Here is a 16,231-nt window from a genome sequence, read left to right as displayed (position 1 = left end):
CTGCTCTTGGTGCCATTGCTTGCACGAGTGGGGCACGTGCCTGTCTGACTCCCCTGAGCCCCCTCCCCGTGCCTCAGTTTCTCTCTTGCTCTCTGACCGTGCCCATGGTGGCTCGGCAGGAGCTGGGTGCAGACGTGGGTGTTACAGCAGTAAACCGCAGGTTGGTAAGGCTGTAAGGTTGCTTGGCAAAGAAGTTGGGTTTTCATAGAACCATAGGATGGTTTGGGTTGGAAGGGACCTTTAAAGATCATCAATCCAACTCCCCCCTGCCATGAGCAGGGACATCTTCCACTAGACCAGGTTGCTCAAAGCCCCGTCCAACCTCACCTTGAACACTTCCAGGGATGGGGCATCCACAACTTCTCTGGGCAACCTCTTCCATTGTCTCACCACCCTCATCGTACAACATTTCTCCCTTATCTCCAACCTAAACCTACCCTCTGCCAGTTTAAAACCATGTCCCCTTGTCCTGTCAAGCCTGGCACAGGGTGGTGGCACATCCTGGGCTGTGACGTCTTCTTGCCCCAGCCAGGCCAAGGTCCTTTCTCAGCCAAATCGCAGTTCATCCTCTCCCGTTACAGATACGGAGCAAAATCCCTCGCGAATCCCCTGAGCTCAATTTAGCCGGCGGAGTTATTTTGGGTTTTGCCTATTTGCTAAGCAAACAAGGCGAGCGCAGTCACGCCGCCTGCTCGCCTCTTCCCAACTCTTCCTTCCCAGTCATTTCAAATCAGGCGGCTCAGCATCTCGCCTCTTCCGACCAGATTTAAGTGGGTCTGAGATAGGCATTTCCACAAATGTCTTTAAATAGAAAGCCTAATTGAGGAGGGAGAAAAATGAGCGCCTTGCTGACAAAGGCCCCTGAGAGCTCAGCATATATTGGTCCCCCGGGGAAGCCCAGTGAAGAGTGGCTGCAGGGAAAGCTCTGCTCAGGGTTGCAACTCTTTGGCCAAAGATCTTGAGACCCAAATGCCCAGGTGGCCCTGGCTGCTTTGGTGTCCATAGGGCTACTCAGTTCCTGAGCTTAATGCCTGGGAGATGGGCAGCGAGAGTCCTGATCTGGAGATGGTGGTGGCTTGCTCCAGCAGCAGAGGCTGCTTCGGGACATTTTACGTAATGCTCGCTGGTGAAAAATGTAGGTGTAATAGTGAATGGCTTTGCCTAATCTGGTATTTAATCAGCTTTTTTTAGGGAAGGTGAAGAGCTGGATTTTGTTAAACTTTTTCAAAAGTTTGAGGTTTGGGTCTTGACGGGACTGTGTGTGGACCTCAAAGGCAATGGAGGCTCGGTGGCCAGGTCTGTGGTGGCGTCTGCTAACGGAAGACGGCTCTGTGCTTCTCTCTTGCCCCCCAGGTTGGGATTGACTTCACAGCCTCCAACGGGAACCCGCGAGACCCCTCCTCTTTGCACTATATCAACCCCATGGGGACAAACGAGTACTTGTCGGCTATCTGGGCTGTCGGCCAGATCATCCAGGACTATGACTCGTAAGCACCGTGCCCTTCTGCCTCCACCCCTGTTTTGCAGACATCTCCGTGGCTTCCCGACGGGCTGCTGGGATGCGTGTGCCTTGATTTCCCGTCTGCAAAGCCAGGGCTAAATAATACCTTGCTTTTGAAAAGCTCCTTGGGAGAAAATTGCCATATGCGTTGGGATGCAGGAGGAGGAGAGGGTAAGGACAGGGTTTCTCCTCTCTCCCCGTTGCCGCTGTTGAGAGGAAGGGTGCATTAGCAGAGGTGGAGCATCCTTTACTGGGGACAGCTGGAGAGCAGCCGCTCGGTGCTTTCTCGGCGCAGAGGCAGATGCCCTCAGCTTGCTCGTATTTGCCGTTGGCAGCTGTACTGCCAGGCTGCCTTGTTCCCCAGCCGCCCTGAGATGTGCAACACAGGAAAATATCATCTTAGACATCAATAGAGAAAACAAAAGAGAAATCTGTTGGTCTCACCAGGCTGGCTTTTGTGACCAAAATGGATAGTTAATTTTTTTTAAATCTCCGGGGTTACATGTCTGCAAGAGACTCAGGTGTTTGGGCAAGAGGATGCTCCTAATCCCTGTGGGTGACAAAGCAAAGCTGGACTCTTTTCTCTCTAAAGATCAAAAGCCAAAGGGAACATCTACTCTGTCTCAGTTCAGTTCTCGTGATTTTTAAAGGCACTGTGTTGTTTTGGGAGAAGGGAAGGCTGGCACATTTTTAGCTGGTGCTTTCGCTGTAGTTGGGTGTTGGGCAGCTGGTAGCACAGGGGGACCGTAGCAAGAGCCGTGCAAGCCTGCTTCATGTGTGCGTAAATACACCTGTATGTTTTTCTTCCTCTCTTAGAGACAAGATGTTTCCTGCTCTGGGATTCGGCGCCCAGCTCCCGCCGGACTGGAAGGTGAAGTGTTGTGGTCATCTGCGCGTTTGAGATGGGTTTGTCCTGATATTGCCTAGGCAGGAGCGGAGCTGACGGGGCTTCCCGGCTGGCTCGGTCTGGGAAAAGCTGTCGGGCAGAGGGGGAATGGGCGGACACGGGATTTCAGCTGGTGGAGAGTGAGATGTGGCAGTGTGGGTGGGCGGCGAGGTGGGGATGGGGCACATGCAGCCGGTTCCTCCCTTCTAAGCTGGGATGAAAGCAGCAGCTCCCTGGCATTAACGGGCAGAGCCAGGCGTTGATTCATTTTCCTGGCGGGAGGCAGGAACAATTCTGGGCAAGGGAAAGGGCCCCTGGATGAGTGTGTCAGACAGTGGCGACGTCTGGAAGGGGGCTGGGAGCTGGGTAGCCTCGACGTGATGTTGCGTAGGCAGAGCCTGCAAGGACTGGAGCAGAGGGGCGTTCCCAAAAGCCATCTTGATCTTTTGTTGGGATTCGGCACTGAAGGGGTTAAAGGCACCCTGGTCCTGCAAGGGCTGAGCTGGAGCATCCTGCTCGTCAGGAGGGATGCCGTGGGCAGGGGTTGGGGCTGCTCCTGCAGCCCGTGCCGGCCGGTGGGGAGCATCTTCTCATGGCTGAGAAGATGCGCCGGGACACCACCGCCTTTCGTTCCTGGCTGGGTCTTTTGGCTGCTCTTTGCTCACGCCCTTAATGTGCATTTTCTTTCTGCTCGCTGGTTTTGAGAAGTCCCCAGCTTTGGCCTGGGGTTGAACCTCAGCGAGCCTTTTGTGTTCTCTGGGAGGGGAGCTTTGCTCTGGGCCGAGCGCAGCAGGGCACGTAAGTCATGAGCGGCCATGAATCGGGCCGGGAAGCTCATCGCTGCCAGCCCTCAAGGCTGGGGATGTCCTGCCTGCTCCGGCTTTGCGCTTTTCTCCGCTCTCCTGGCAGCCAAAATTCATGTGACTCAAGTGGGAGCTCTCGCTGTTTGCCAGCCACAGGAGGAGATCCCTCCGTGTGCACTTTGGAGCTGATTCATCCTCCTTGGCCAGCAAAAGTCTTTGGTCTGTCACTTCACCACTTTCGGTGGGAAAATCTTGGTAGGCAGCTTCCAAGGACTAACAGCCAGCTGCCATCAGGGATTTATTACTTGGGGAGAGGAATAGGAATGGAAAACACTGGAAAGGGTACGGCGGCTCGGGCTGCTGGGGGAACGGGTGAATCGTCCCGGCGAGCATCCTGCTCTGCTGCCGATGCGTGTGGGTCAGTGCCCGTGGGAAAGGCATCGCTGGGCTGGAAACGGCCCTTCCTGCAAGGCTGGAGGGGGAACCAGGTCGAGGATGCTGGCTGGGGGCTGGGGGGGCAGAGGGATGCTACTCCTCTGCTCCCTCTGCGGCTGCCTCCTGCAGCCTGCCGCAGAAATATTTCCAGCTGCTCCCACGGGCCTGAGGATGCTCTGTAAGCGCTACTGGAAAAAACACCTCGTTTTCCCCCAGAATGATGTCTAAGCCCATGTAAAGCCCAGCAGAGAGCAGTTCTCCCTCCCTAGGTGCTTGGCCCGTGCCTAAAGGTCACCCACCCTAACGCCCAGAGTGACCCATCGGTTGTTTCTCGTTAGCAGTGGGGGTGTCCCCCGTGCACCACCCCACACGGCTCCAGCCCGGGGCTTCACGCCTCCCTGGCTTGCCTGGCCCGCAGGGTCTGTGCGTCACTGGCTTGGTTCACCCATTAAAGGGTTTTTTGGCCATCAGGGCTCGTTGGGTAATTTCAAAGCCAAAGCAGCGGTTCTTCATTGAAACCAGTGCCCTGTGTTACAGCGGGCAGGCAGCGGGGAGCAGCGTGGCCAATGATACTCCCGGGGGACACGGTGAAGGGCGGCTGTTGTACCCCCAGGCCGGAGTGAAAATGGGGAAGATCGCTAAGAGATAAGAGCCGTATAAATGGCGCTTTGTGCTCCCGTTGCCATGGCTCCCCCAACGCTTCCCAGGCGCCAGTCAGAGCGAGATGTTTTGCACACAAAAGTCTCGTTGGAAATGTCAAAGAACATCTTGTGGTGTAACAGCTCTGTGCAGAGCCTCAAGCAGTTTCCCAGTAGGGAACAGGAGAGGGAAGCAGATGGGTTGCAGTTTCTGGGGGATGAGCAAAGGCAGGGCGGCAGTGGAGACAGTGATGCTTAACATCGGAGCCCCACCGGTCGCCCCGGGTTTGGGAGATAGAATCATAGAATGGTTTGGGTTGGAAGGGACCTTCAAAGGCCGTCTAGTCCAACCCTCCTGCAATGAGCAGGGACATCTTCCACTAGAGCAGGTTGCTCAGAGCCTCGTCCAACCCAAACCCAAACCTTGACTGTTTCCAGGGATGGGGCATCTACAACCTCTCTGGGCAACCTGTGCCAGTGTTTCACCACCCTTTTTACACCCACAGCATAAAAAAATTCTTCCTTATATCTAGTCTGATGGGGTCGGCCAAAGGAAATGTCTTTGCGCCCACAGAGCTCAGCCGAAGCTGGTGGCTTTGCCGATGTGCCACCTCCCCAAGGCTTTCCCTCCGTTTGCCTTTTTTTTTTCATATATAGGGAAACTGAGTCGCGGCAGGGGTGGGATCGCTGGGGGAGGTGGCAGAGAACCCTCTGCGGGGTGAGTTCTCCGGCATGGGCTCCAGCCGTGCATCTGCGAGGGACATCTGTAATTCCTAATGGGAAAAGATGGAGCTGCAGCCATCCCCATCCAGGACTGGAAGAAGGCACGGCCTGGCTGCAGATGAACGTCTTACCCTTTGGGGTGGTTTGCAAGAGTTTCTCTCTGTAGGTTACTGGTGAATGCGATACCTGTAGGTGCTCCATATACATTTAATTGGACTTCACAGAAACTGTTTTTCAAAGTATGAGCTGTATAGGGAATGAGATCCTTTTTTTTTTTGTTATTTTGAAGCCCTCTTGTTGAATTTTCTAGCAGAGATATATATATAATCTGTAAAAACTCCCGAGGAGGTTTTGAAACACTTCTGCCACGCAGGGGGTCCGCTCTCTAGACGGTGAGGAACACAGCTCCAAACCATTCCGTTGCTGCTTAAAAGAAAGAGAAACCCCTCTTTTGCAGTGCAAAACACGGAAATATTTTTGCTTGCCTTGTCTATAAATACTCGTATGGCAGAATTTTGAATGTCTTCTAAGAAAAACAGTGAGCCCTTTACAACTGAAAATCAAGAAATTTGAATTTGGATATATTGCCCAAAATTGAGGCTTCTACGAGAAAGGGTGTATGCAAAACCAAGTCATGTGTTTCAGGCTATGTAACCCTGGGGTTACTGGTGGCTGGGAGCGTTACTGGTTGTGCTCGACAGGTATGGAGAGACCCAAGCAGGCTGTTGACGTTCGCCGGTCCGACAGCTCGTCAGCTTTGCAGCGCGGGGAGGACTTTTGGTTGACCTACTTTTGTTTGGTTGCTATTTCCCCCCCCACAGCCTCTTGCAAAAATAGTTTCTGCTGCTTTCGACACAATGCTCAGTATAATTGGAAAGTCTGAATCAGATGCGTGTTGCTTTTGCAGTCTCAGGAGGACTTCTGCTTCACAGGGTGCTTTGGAGGACAGTCATTTTGCCAGTGTTATGAATACACATGTCCTGAAGCGATCCCCTGGCTGAGAAGCTCAGCAAACCACCACCCTTCTGAGAGGGAGAAAAATATCCTTGTTTTGTAACTCTGGCATGAACAGAGTGGGAGCTTTTGTTTCAGAGCCCTTGAGCTGCTGGCCTGAAAGCCCAAAACACCCCCTTCCGCCTTCAGAGGTGCTGGAAGAGGCAGTCACGCGTCCTTGGTGCTCCTGAGAGTCTGTTTGCTTCTTAAGGTGCCTAAATTGCAGGTAGCAGAGAATGCCTAAGCCCCCAGATCTGATGGTTGTTCCCCAAGCAAAGCTGTTGGCCCACGCCGGCACTGTCGAGGTTCCTACTGGAGGCCAGGAGTCCTGACCCTCTCTTGCACCCGGGCCGTTGAGCTGCCCTGCCTTTGCGGGCAGGGATAGGTTCAAAGCAATGGTTGCCCAACGTTTTGTGGTTTCTGTCTGCAGGGTCTTCCCGTGGAAGTAGATGAGGAAGGTTTCGTGATTCGCAGTCAGCACTGCTGTTTGGTGTCTCTGGCTGGGCAAGTGCAACAAGCCAGGGACAGGGGTGTGCAGGGCTATCTGCTGCTGCCACTGTCCCACAGGACCTCCTCGTGAGAGCATCTCCCTCAGCTTGAAAGGAGGTGGTGGAAAACCTGAAGGATCTTGCACCTGCCTTGGAGGAGGGGTGGTTTCATGGTCAGTGAAAACCAACCCAGATTGTGCTGGGACTTGCTGTCCGTCACGCCCAAGCATTCACATCACCTCTCCTGTGCTGCCTTCCACCCTCATGATGGCCCAGATGACGAAGCTCATCATCTGTTGGCTTTGCCACGGTAGCTGACATGCCAGATCAGGTCTCCAGCACAGCTCGCTCTGTGCCTGCCTCCCTTCTGCTGCACCGCACCACTTGCAGAGAGATGGGGAACCGGGATGCTGCCAGAACTGGGGCTCCCTGTGATGTTAATTGAGTTTCCTCCCTTTATAACCTGCAATAGGATGAAGGAATTTCTCCCAGTGACCGGTGAGATGGCCCGGCCGGCTGAGAGCAGCCCTTCTGCCTGCTTTCCCTCTGGGCAGCCGTGTGGACAAACCTGCTTTGATCGCTGTAGGAGAATCTGTGATGTGATAATTTCAGGTGGCTCCATGGTGGGGGGACTGAGGAACCAGTCCATCCTCAAATGCTGCTCAACCCTGACCGCGTTTGTATTTGCTGCTCCTTGCTGTTTGGGTAGCAGAGGGCTGGGCAGTGTTACTGACCCATCAGGATGGACCGTAACGTCTGCGACCACCGGGTCCTGCCCCAGGGGAGCATCAGACCCAAACCAGCCTTGCAGCATCAGCTAAACTGATAGTGAGCAACCTGCTCTGCACTGGCCCTCCGTGTTAATTTGGGTCTTTTCTCCTCCGCAGGTATCCCATGAGTTCGCCATTAACTTCAATCCCACGAACCCGTTCTGTTCAGGTAAGCATCTACCCGGTCTTTAAGACTCCTTAGATGCCTTCAGTGTCTTCTGCCCTTCCCTCTGCGTTTCTCCAATAACGTCTCGGGGATTTTTCAAGGTCTCTTCAGAGACAGACATTAACGGTGAAGCAGAGCACGTGCTAAGGGTGTACTCAGAGGAAAGCAGAGAAAATTTGGGGGTGTGTAGGAAGGCCCAGGGTAAAATGCAACTGGATTCAGACAGCATAAAATCCGCCTTCGCTCTGATGTCTGGTGTGTCCTACCAGCCGTCTGCTCCTCCAGCAAGCCTGCAAGAAACACTAGGCCTGTTTAGCAGACGAGGAATTCAGACTTAATGCTTCATTTAGCAGCTGAGGGCTGGTCACAGTCATGGCTGAAGAACTGCTCAAATCTAAGTGGTAAGGGCTACCGCGGACTCCAAAAGTCGCCCGGTTTGACCTCTGCCTCACCCCAGCAACACGGGGGCTCGGGCAGCCTCCAAACCTCGCTCGCTGGATGATGAAGGCTGGCTGTGAACATCTGCTTTTCTGCTGCCTTTGCTCCGTTCAGTCCCGCTCCGGTAGCTGTAAAGCATTCCTTGGACCTGATCTACTGCAGGTGTTACGGGGTGCAGGAGCCACTGTCTCGCAGCTCTTACCAGTGACAGGTCCTTCCCAAAGAACTGACTATCAGCTGGTCAGTTGTGGAATTGGTCATTTTTGAATTACACACCCATGCGTCCTGTCGGGAGAGCAGCCATTTACCCTGTTCTGGTGTGGCAGAAGCAGAAGGGTCTCCGATGACCTGCAGGTCCCAAACACAGCTTGGGAGCTCAGAGGGTGCTTCTGGGATTGTTTTGCTTCTCTCCACTGCCTCTGCTCCATGTCTGTCTGGTTTTTGGTTATGCTCAGAGGCCAGGAGTTGCTTTTCTTTTTGCTCCTCCTCTTTGGCCGATTCTGAGATTTTTGCAGAAACCCAAGGAAAGCCGCCTTTGACTGTGGGCACCACGAGAGCTCTCTTACCTCAGAAGGTCTGAGGACCCACTACAAAGTGACTAAAGAGCAAAGCCCTGGTATTAGAAAATTTGAGTTGAGGTGGATGAAACTTGTGGAGCTGGATGAGTTTGGGGGGGGGGGGGAAGGTCTAACTTCAGCTCCCATGACAGCGTTAGCTAATGGTGCTTAATTGGACTTGTGGCGGGCCTGAGCTGTGGCGCATTGTAATGCCTGGCTTCTCTGCTTTTCCTGAAGGTGTGGAGGGCATTGTCCAAGCGTACTCGGCCTGCCTGCCCCACATCCGCTTCTACGGACCCACCAACTTCTCCCCCATCGTCAACCACGTGGCCCGCTTCGCAGCTCAGGCCACCCAACAGGAGGCTGCATCCGTAAGTCCGTAAGATCCCGTGACGCGATGGCAATCCTGATGACTTTAGGCAGGGGAAGGCAAAGCCTGAGCTTGGTTTTGTGTCTTTCCCTTCGCTGCGGGCGGGGAGGCAGGGTCCTCCCACCAGGACCATCCCTGGGGTCCCTGCAGCTGTGGGCTCTCAGTTGGCTGTCGTCAATACAGTCGGAGAATGTAGAGTCATTGCAGATGCTTCTTAGGAAGAAAAGAAAAGCTCAAAAACTTGACAACAGTCAACAAAACTGCAGCTGTGGAAAATCAGAAATTATTGGGGAGAGAATTGCGACGAGGGTGGGAGATGCCGTGAGGTGGGCGCCCCGTGGATTTATACAAATGCCTTGAGCACCGTCTTAAATGTTGGTCCCCTTATCTCAAAGAGGAGCAAACGGCCCTGGGAATGGTAGCGAGAGACTTGGCCAAGACACTCCGCAGCGTGGAGCAGCTCCCGTACAAGAAGCAATAAGGCTGGGACCTTCTGGCCCAGGAAGTCAACTGGGAATATCAGAGATGCATAAAATCATGACTGGTGAAAAAGTGTTTGATTTCTCCCTAATTCTTACAGGGAAGGCCTGCGAGGCCCCCCAGGAATGGCTGGGTGACGGGTATCCAACAGGCCAGTGTGCAGTGGAGTCAGGGAGTCGAGACCGTCCCGGGATGGTGTCTGGGGCTGAGGACTGTGAGGGTCCGGAGAGGGAAGGGGTGTGCTCCTGGCAGACCCAACCGTCAGGGCTGTTCACCACCGCACCAGCGCGAGCTGGGGCTCAGGAGTCCCTGACACGTGCTGGGCAGCAGCTGGCAGGAGACAGGAAAGGACGACTTTGTTCTCTCCTGATTTTTTTCCTGAAACATCCTCTGCTGAGCTCCAAGGCGCTTTGCTCTGAGGAGGCAACCTCTGTCCTTATGGATAAGTGGGGAATGACAGTCCTGAGGAGCGTGGTTCTTGCTTTCAAAACAGCCTCCTGCTCCTGCGTGCTGCAGGACTGTCCTGGGGCAGGACGGACCGGACGGTCCTGGGGTCCCCGGGGGGGCACTAGGACGGTGATGCCGCTGCCGTATCTGAACCTTTTGCCAGGAGACGACCTTTCTGCTATCCCCCTTCAAATAGCTTTTTATATTTGAGGGGGAATTGCAGAAAACCACGGGATGGCTGGGTTTGATCATTGCTTTTCACGCCACTTGGACAAGCAGCAGGCTCAGAGCCAGGCTTCGGGTTCCCGTGCAGCCGCTCCAGCCGCTCGGCAGTCCTGGAAGTCCCTGTTAATTAGTCCATCAGACCATTCACATCCATATGTCAAAAAGCTGCTCATCAGCGCAGGAGCCCCGTACAACCATGCTCAGTTGAGCCGGGCCACGAGGGAGCCGGTGCCAGTGTGGTTTTGGAGGGCGAGGCTGGTGGTTGAAGGGGTGCCGGGATGCCCGTGTGCGCCAGGAGCTGCAGCCATGGGTCCAGCCTTGCTGGTGGTGACCGGGTGTCCTCTTAGGGGTGCAAAGAACATCTGAAGACTGCAAGATGGAGCTCACTTGGGTCCCTGTGGCAGCAGGCTGCCCACGGAGGACGGCAGGTCTGGCCCCTGGGTTTTGCTGGCCAAAAGCAGCTCAGCTTGGGCATCAGCACGTGCATGGCAGGAGCTGCCTCGGGATAAAAGCTTCCCTGATTCCTGCCTGGAGCAGAGCTGGATCACACCCGAAACCTCCTCCCGAAGGGGACCTTTTCCAGCCTTGCCTTGAGCGCTGTTGCTCTTCCCAGCTCCGGGCACAAGGAAATACTGAAATTGGTTTAATTCAGCACAAACCCAGGTCGCTCCTCATTTTTTCGTTTTCTCTCTCCGCGTCAGTGGGGGAGGGAGAAGCCCACAGGCTCTGCACTGAGCAGAGGCGCTAATCATATGCAAATTGCACCCCTCCGTTGGCACTAATAGTTTAATCAAGGGAGATTTTAAATAATGGGCACTAATAGTGCCATCAGAGGCAAGCCTGGGTTGGCTCAGTCTTTTTTTTTGGAAGCACAAAGCGTTATTGACGAGGGATCTCTCTCCCCCAGGGTCTTCTCCTCTTCCATCCCATCTTCAACGCGTGCAGCAAAGCCACCCCTGATGCTGCCGGCTTCGGTGGCTGCCTGGACCTGCCCTCCTCTTCCTCCTGCTCTCACTTGCTCCCAACATTTCAAATAAAACCAAAAATCTCATAGTTTTTCCATGGCAACGCGGATCAAAAACACTGGAGCTGTCGGCTCTTAAGGGATGGGAGGACTAAAACATGTCCGGGTAGGGGGGGAGACAGAGGGATTACACACGATTTGACTCTCGGGGAAGGATTAATAAGCTTTGGGGAATTTAAACACACCTTTCCAGCAGGGTCCCTGCATCCAAACCTCCCCTTTTCTTACCACATGCTGTTTTGTGCTGCCTAATCCCTTCAAGTCCTGCTCACGCGTGTGAGCCTAATTGCTGATATCGTTAGCAAACGATCAGGATTCATCCCCAAGGCCCTCGGTGGATGCAGAGACCGGCCATTTTAACAACAAAAAGAGGAGAAAGGGGGAGGGCGATGCCGGGTTGGTGTGCCGATGGAGACCCCAGCCCGGGGGGATCCGGCCATGGGGCCAACCTGGTCCCTGCCGCAGCTGCTCCGGTTGTGGCTCGGCGGAGGTGGCACCCCGGCTGGGTACAGCGGCTGGAACCCGGAGGTGCCGCCAGCACCCCTGCCCTGCTGCCATTTACTGACACCACCAAAACTGTCATCGCTCCTTGGGGAGTCTCCCACTGACGCGCTCATGCAGTGCCCGCTGCTCCCTTGCTAATAACGATGCTCCCCGCGAGCTCGCCCTGCTGCAGCCCCCCGGGCTTTGAGGCTGACCCCCAGCATCAGCTCTTATTCCACTTGGCCTCTGAAATGTGTCGTGATAAACATTTGATGAGCTCTGCTCCCCCGTCTTTTCCTGTGTACTTTCCAGCATTTTTCCCTGATCCCTTTATGGATTTCACAGAAAAAAGGGAACAAAGAGAAATAGTCCTTTCTAGGTTTCCTCTTTTTGACCACGCACAGAGGCCAGGGGAGGAAGGGGGGAATGAGCTTAAAGTCGTTCCCGTTACCAGCTGCTCTCATCAAGGTTTTGCTCTTCCTCCCGTACTCGTTCCCAGACAGGGTCAGGCCCCAGTCACTTGTCCTGCTGCCAGTGATGACCAGCGCTGGCCACCACGTAGGAGCATGCAGGTCTTCTCCTGGAGTTTAGTCTTACCCTCCAGACTCGGATATTGGGGTCCTGCTCTTCAGACCTACGTCTCCCCATGGTTTGCTTGGAAAAGTTCGGGTTTAGGGAAAAACTAAACCCTGGGCAGTGCTCTGCAGGCAGGGCTAACGCATCAAAAGGGGTCGGGGTCGGGAAGGGGCTGGCTGCCTGCCCTGGCTTGGGAAAAAAACCTCTTCACCCGCATCCTCGGGTTGTGTTTAAGCTCGACCCAGCCTTGTTTGTACTTGGAGTTTAGCACCGGAGAGTGTCGAGGGAAGACAACACTTAGGGAAGGTTTCAGGAGATGTGGGCTGGAGGAAGACCAAGAAAATGGGCTTGGGGCTGCGTTCCCTCTCTTGCTTTTCCAGGACGGCTGCGCTAGCGGTTTTCAGAGGAAATGGAAAGAATGAGGGGAGGAACAAAGGACTTTAATGTGCTTAAGTGCTTGTTTTCGTCATTTCTCCAGCACACGCAGGCTGTGTAATGTGCCAGAATTGAACCATTAGTTGCCCCTGGGGCGGAGGAGATGGGCTTTTCAGGGGTCCACATGCCCCAGATTTGCTGAGCTGGGTCCAGCAGGACCGTCCGTCCGTCTGTCCGTCTGTCCTCCCCCAGCTCTGTGGACCAGCCCTGTCGCCCTCCTTTCCCTGCAGGAAGGGGAGCGAGTGCCAGCACCACTGCTCTGGCATCCCCCCAGCTTTCCAGTACCCTCTGCATCCCTGCTCGGTGCCTCCAAGACCCACGGCTTTGTACGGGAGACGGACAAGCCCCGAGCATGGGACGGGCCCCCGTGCCCCACAGCCCGGCGCTGGGATGCAGGAGATGCTCCCCATCGGCGCAGGGATGTGTCGATGGGGACCTCCCCGAAACGCGCCCCGCTGTGTGCGGGTAGGGGGGGAGATTTCATCTCCCAGCTGGGCTCGTGTCCCGGCCCCAAACTCCTGGCCGTGACGCAGAAGCTCTGCAGAGGTGTGTGCGCGGGGGGGTTTCCCATCATTAAATGTGGTAAATCAGCAAATCAGCAAAACATTCTGGGGTGGGAGTTGGTTTGTTGTTTGGTTATTATCTTTCAAAAACCAGGGGGAATGGGAGCACCTGAAATGTCTGGGTGCTGCTAAAGGGGGGTGGTGCCACCTGTCCTGGGAAGCAATGAACCTCGCGCTCCCAAATCCCCGGGGGACCTGCCTCTCCCTGACGCGCGGAGCATCCCGGCTGCTCGCACCCCACAGCCTCTGGCTGTGGTGTGAGGGTGCCCCGGCATCCCACCAGGTCTGACCCTCCGCCCTCCCCTGCGCAGCAATACTTCATCCTCCTCATCATCACGGACGGGGTGATCAGCGACATGGACGAGACGAGACACGCCGTGGTGCAGGCATCCAAGCTGCCCATGTCCATCATCATCGTGGGGGTGGGCAACGCCGACTTTGCCGCCATGGAGTTCCTGGACGGGGACAGCCGGGTGCTGCGCTCCCACACCGGCGAGGAGGCCGTGCGCGACATCGTCCAGTTCGTGCCCTTCCGGGATTTCCGCAACGTGAGTGTGGGCAGCGGGGAGGGGACCACAGGCAGAAATGGGGTCTCAAGCCTGGAAACGACCCTGGGTGTGGAGCAGCCCTGCTAGAGGCAGCTAGAGGCAAAAGGTAGAGGGCTGGCACCCACCTGCCTTACCCTGGCCCTAAACGCCACATCCCTCGGCGGTGCTGGTATGGACCACGTAAATCGGCGCTGCAGGCAGGGGCAGGCAGGGGCACCAGTGCCCTGCACCTCCGTAGCGTGCTCCATCCGAGAATGCCCCTGTCTCCGCCACCCCTCGTCAAAAACCAGTTCATTATAGCAGGGTCACATCAGCGAGCGGGGGGCTTGCGTCCCTCGCCACGGTCCCATGCCGGTGTCTCCCGCTCGGCCCTCATCCAGCACCCACGATATGCCACGTGCTGAGGACTTAATGCTGAATTGCCCCAGTCCCGGGGGCGAGCCCCGAGCCCCCCCGGTCCCCGCCCAGTGCCTGTAGAAACGCGTAACGCTGGCACCGGCCCTGCACGTGTCCCCTCTGCGGGGTGGCTTCCCGCTGCCCGACCCACCGCTGTGTGTTGGAAAAAAGTTGATGAAGGAAAAGAATAAAAGGGGGGGGGGGGGGGGGGGAAGACAAAATGAGATGCGGTTCTCTGCCCAGCTCCGTCAGCCAGGAGTCAGCCCTGGGTCAGCCGCTGTTGCTGGCACAGGATTGCCAGAGGATGCAGAAAATCGGCCCGTGCTTATCTTCCCTCTTTTTGCAAGTGTATTTCCATTTCACCCGCTGTTCTCAATACCTGGTTTTTCTAACCTACCGAGGATGTTTTATTCCTCCCTAACCATGAATTATCTCCTGGAGGGAAGGTGTAGTATAGAATATAATCCCAGGTGTATAAAATGCTGGCTGCCAGTAGACTCAAGGGGGTATTAAATGAAATGCCACGGTCTGGAGTTGGAGACAGCCCAGCCACCTTTGCTCGGTCGGTCCCCTACAGCCGTTCTTAGGCCGGTGTTTGTTCCCTTTCAGGCCCCCAAGGAGACCCTGGCCAAAGCCGTGCTGGCAGAGCTGCCCCAGCAAGTCGTGCAGTACTTCAAGCACCAAAACCTGCCGCCCATCAACTCGGAGCCCGCGTAGAGCTGTGCCAGGCTGCGCCCTCTGCATGTTGCCGAAGCCTGTTGGTCCTACCGAAAGCGCATGTTCCACATGCTTTTAAGAGAAGAGTACCCTCCCCGAAACACTTTGTACTTCTTAATTTAATTGCTAAGTTCTTAAAACTCATCCCAGAGAAGCGTCTGGATTCATTTTGTACAGTCCCGGCCCGAGGTAACACGAAGGGGCCAGGCCGTGCCCTGGTCCTGCTCTGTTCAGTCACTTTTCAGTATTGAATGTACTTTGTATAATTTCAGTGGAACGGGATACAATTTTTACAGTCAAAACTTGCTTTTTCCAAGCAATGAAATGCTTAATATATTATTATCATTCAATGAACTGGTCATTGTATAGTTCATGTATCTGTGTTGTACCTGTACATCTGTCACCCTCTATGTTCATTTTTATACTGTGTACTTGTTATATTTGTTATACTCAGGTTAATAAAGAAACTTGGACATTTAAAACAAGGGTGTCCTAGATGGGAAGGTCTGGGAGCACCTTACATGGTCAGCGGTGCTGGGTGTTCGAGAGTCACCCCGACACGGGCTGCCCTGGTCCCCCAGCCGCTCACCCTGCGCGCAGCGTTTCTGCTCGCTGCGCCCCAGGAGCAGCCCCAGGCCATCAACGCAGCGTGCCGGAGGGCGATTTACTGAAGGCGGAGGTGAACATGGATGTCCCGGGGAGGGCAGCGTCCCTTCACACCGCCCCCCGTCAGCTCTCAGTGCCCGCCTGAGCCGAGGGCAGGGGGCCGGTGTGCGCACACACGCGTGCGTGCTTGGGAAAACACCAGTGAACCCGCAACGAGCTGGCCAAAGGAGTTTCACGGTTCGTTGCTGCTTCATCTCTAGAAATTTTTCCAAGTCTGAGTAACAAAAGCTCCCTGCTGCCTGGGAGAAGACGGGCTGGGTAATGAAATCCTGCTCTCCAGCAGCTCCTTTGAGCTGCTCATCAGCAACGTGCTGTCTTCAGCGCCAGTTGCTGCTTTCCTCTGTTGTTAACTAGATTAAGGCCTTTTGAAGCTGGCAGGTAGAAAGTTGAACGTACCGCAGAGTTCACCAGCGATTCAGCCTCACTCCAAACTCAAGTAGACTTGACCTCTCTACTCCTCATTAGCGAAAGCGCTTGCGGTGGGAGGTTGGTGTCCCTATGTAAAGCCTGGAGCCAATTTGCACACGCATGTGCTACTGGCTGTGCTCGTTGCCACCGACCACCGCTAGCGAATGCGTGGTTGTCACTGCTGCCACCGAGTCACCAGCACGCAGGCTGCCCCGTGCAGTCCCACGGCTCCGTCAAAGCTGATGGTGAGGCCCCGAGTGGGCTCCGAGCACGGCGCTGGGTGACACCCCATCCCTTGGGAGCGGTGGGCCTGCTCCGTGAAATGTTTGCCTTGCAAAGCCCCCTGGAAGGGAGAAAAAACCCCAACCAACACCACCCTTTTCCAAGCGGAGAAGCAGCCTTTGAAGGGTGGCTCGTTTAAAAATAATGCTGTATACAGCTCAGCTTCCCGATCAAAGTCTGTGGCTCTGGAAAAACTGTTTTTTTTTTTTCTTT

The 16,231-nt window shown here is 55.1% G+C and overlaps 1 protein-coding gene across 6 annotated transcripts in view; it reads left to right on the top strand.

Moving 5' to 3' along the window:
- Positions 1 to 15,135, top strand: part of CPNE2 (copine 2) — a 58,733-nt gene extending 43,598 nt beyond the window's left edge. For 5 of the 6 annotated variants that reach the window (XM_076349567.1, XM_076349566.1, XM_076349568.1 and 2 more), the window contains exons 11-16: positions 1,354 to 1,487; positions 2,318 to 2,372; positions 7,355 to 7,406; positions 8,636 to 8,769; positions 13,313 to 13,549; positions 14,555 to 15,135. In XM_076349567.1, the coding sequence (XP_076205682.1) occupies positions 1,354 to 1,487; positions 2,318 to 2,372; positions 7,355 to 7,406; positions 8,636 to 8,769; positions 13,313 to 13,549; positions 14,555 to 14,662 (720 nt within the window). In that variant the 3' untranslated portion in view covers positions 14,663 to 15,135. Of the gene's footprint in view, positions 1 to 1,353; positions 1,488 to 2,317; positions 2,373 to 7,354; positions 7,407 to 8,635; positions 8,770 to 10,827; positions 10,995 to 13,312; positions 13,550 to 14,554 lie in introns of those variants that run through there. The other variant, XM_076349571.1, reaches the window with a different exon arrangement.
- The last annotated feature ends 1,096 nt before the right edge of the window (positions 15,136 to 16,231 follow it).

This window comes from Aptenodytes patagonicus, chromosome 11, assembly GCF_965638725.1.
Source record: "Aptenodytes patagonicus chromosome 11, bAptPat1.pri.cur, whole genome shotgun sequence".
NCBI lineage: Eukaryota > Metazoa > Chordata > Aves > Sphenisciformes > Spheniscidae > Aptenodytes > Aptenodytes patagonicus.
The sequence above is the reverse complement of the archived record's forward strand: the minus strand, read 5'-3'. Positions and strand labels throughout refer to the sequence as shown.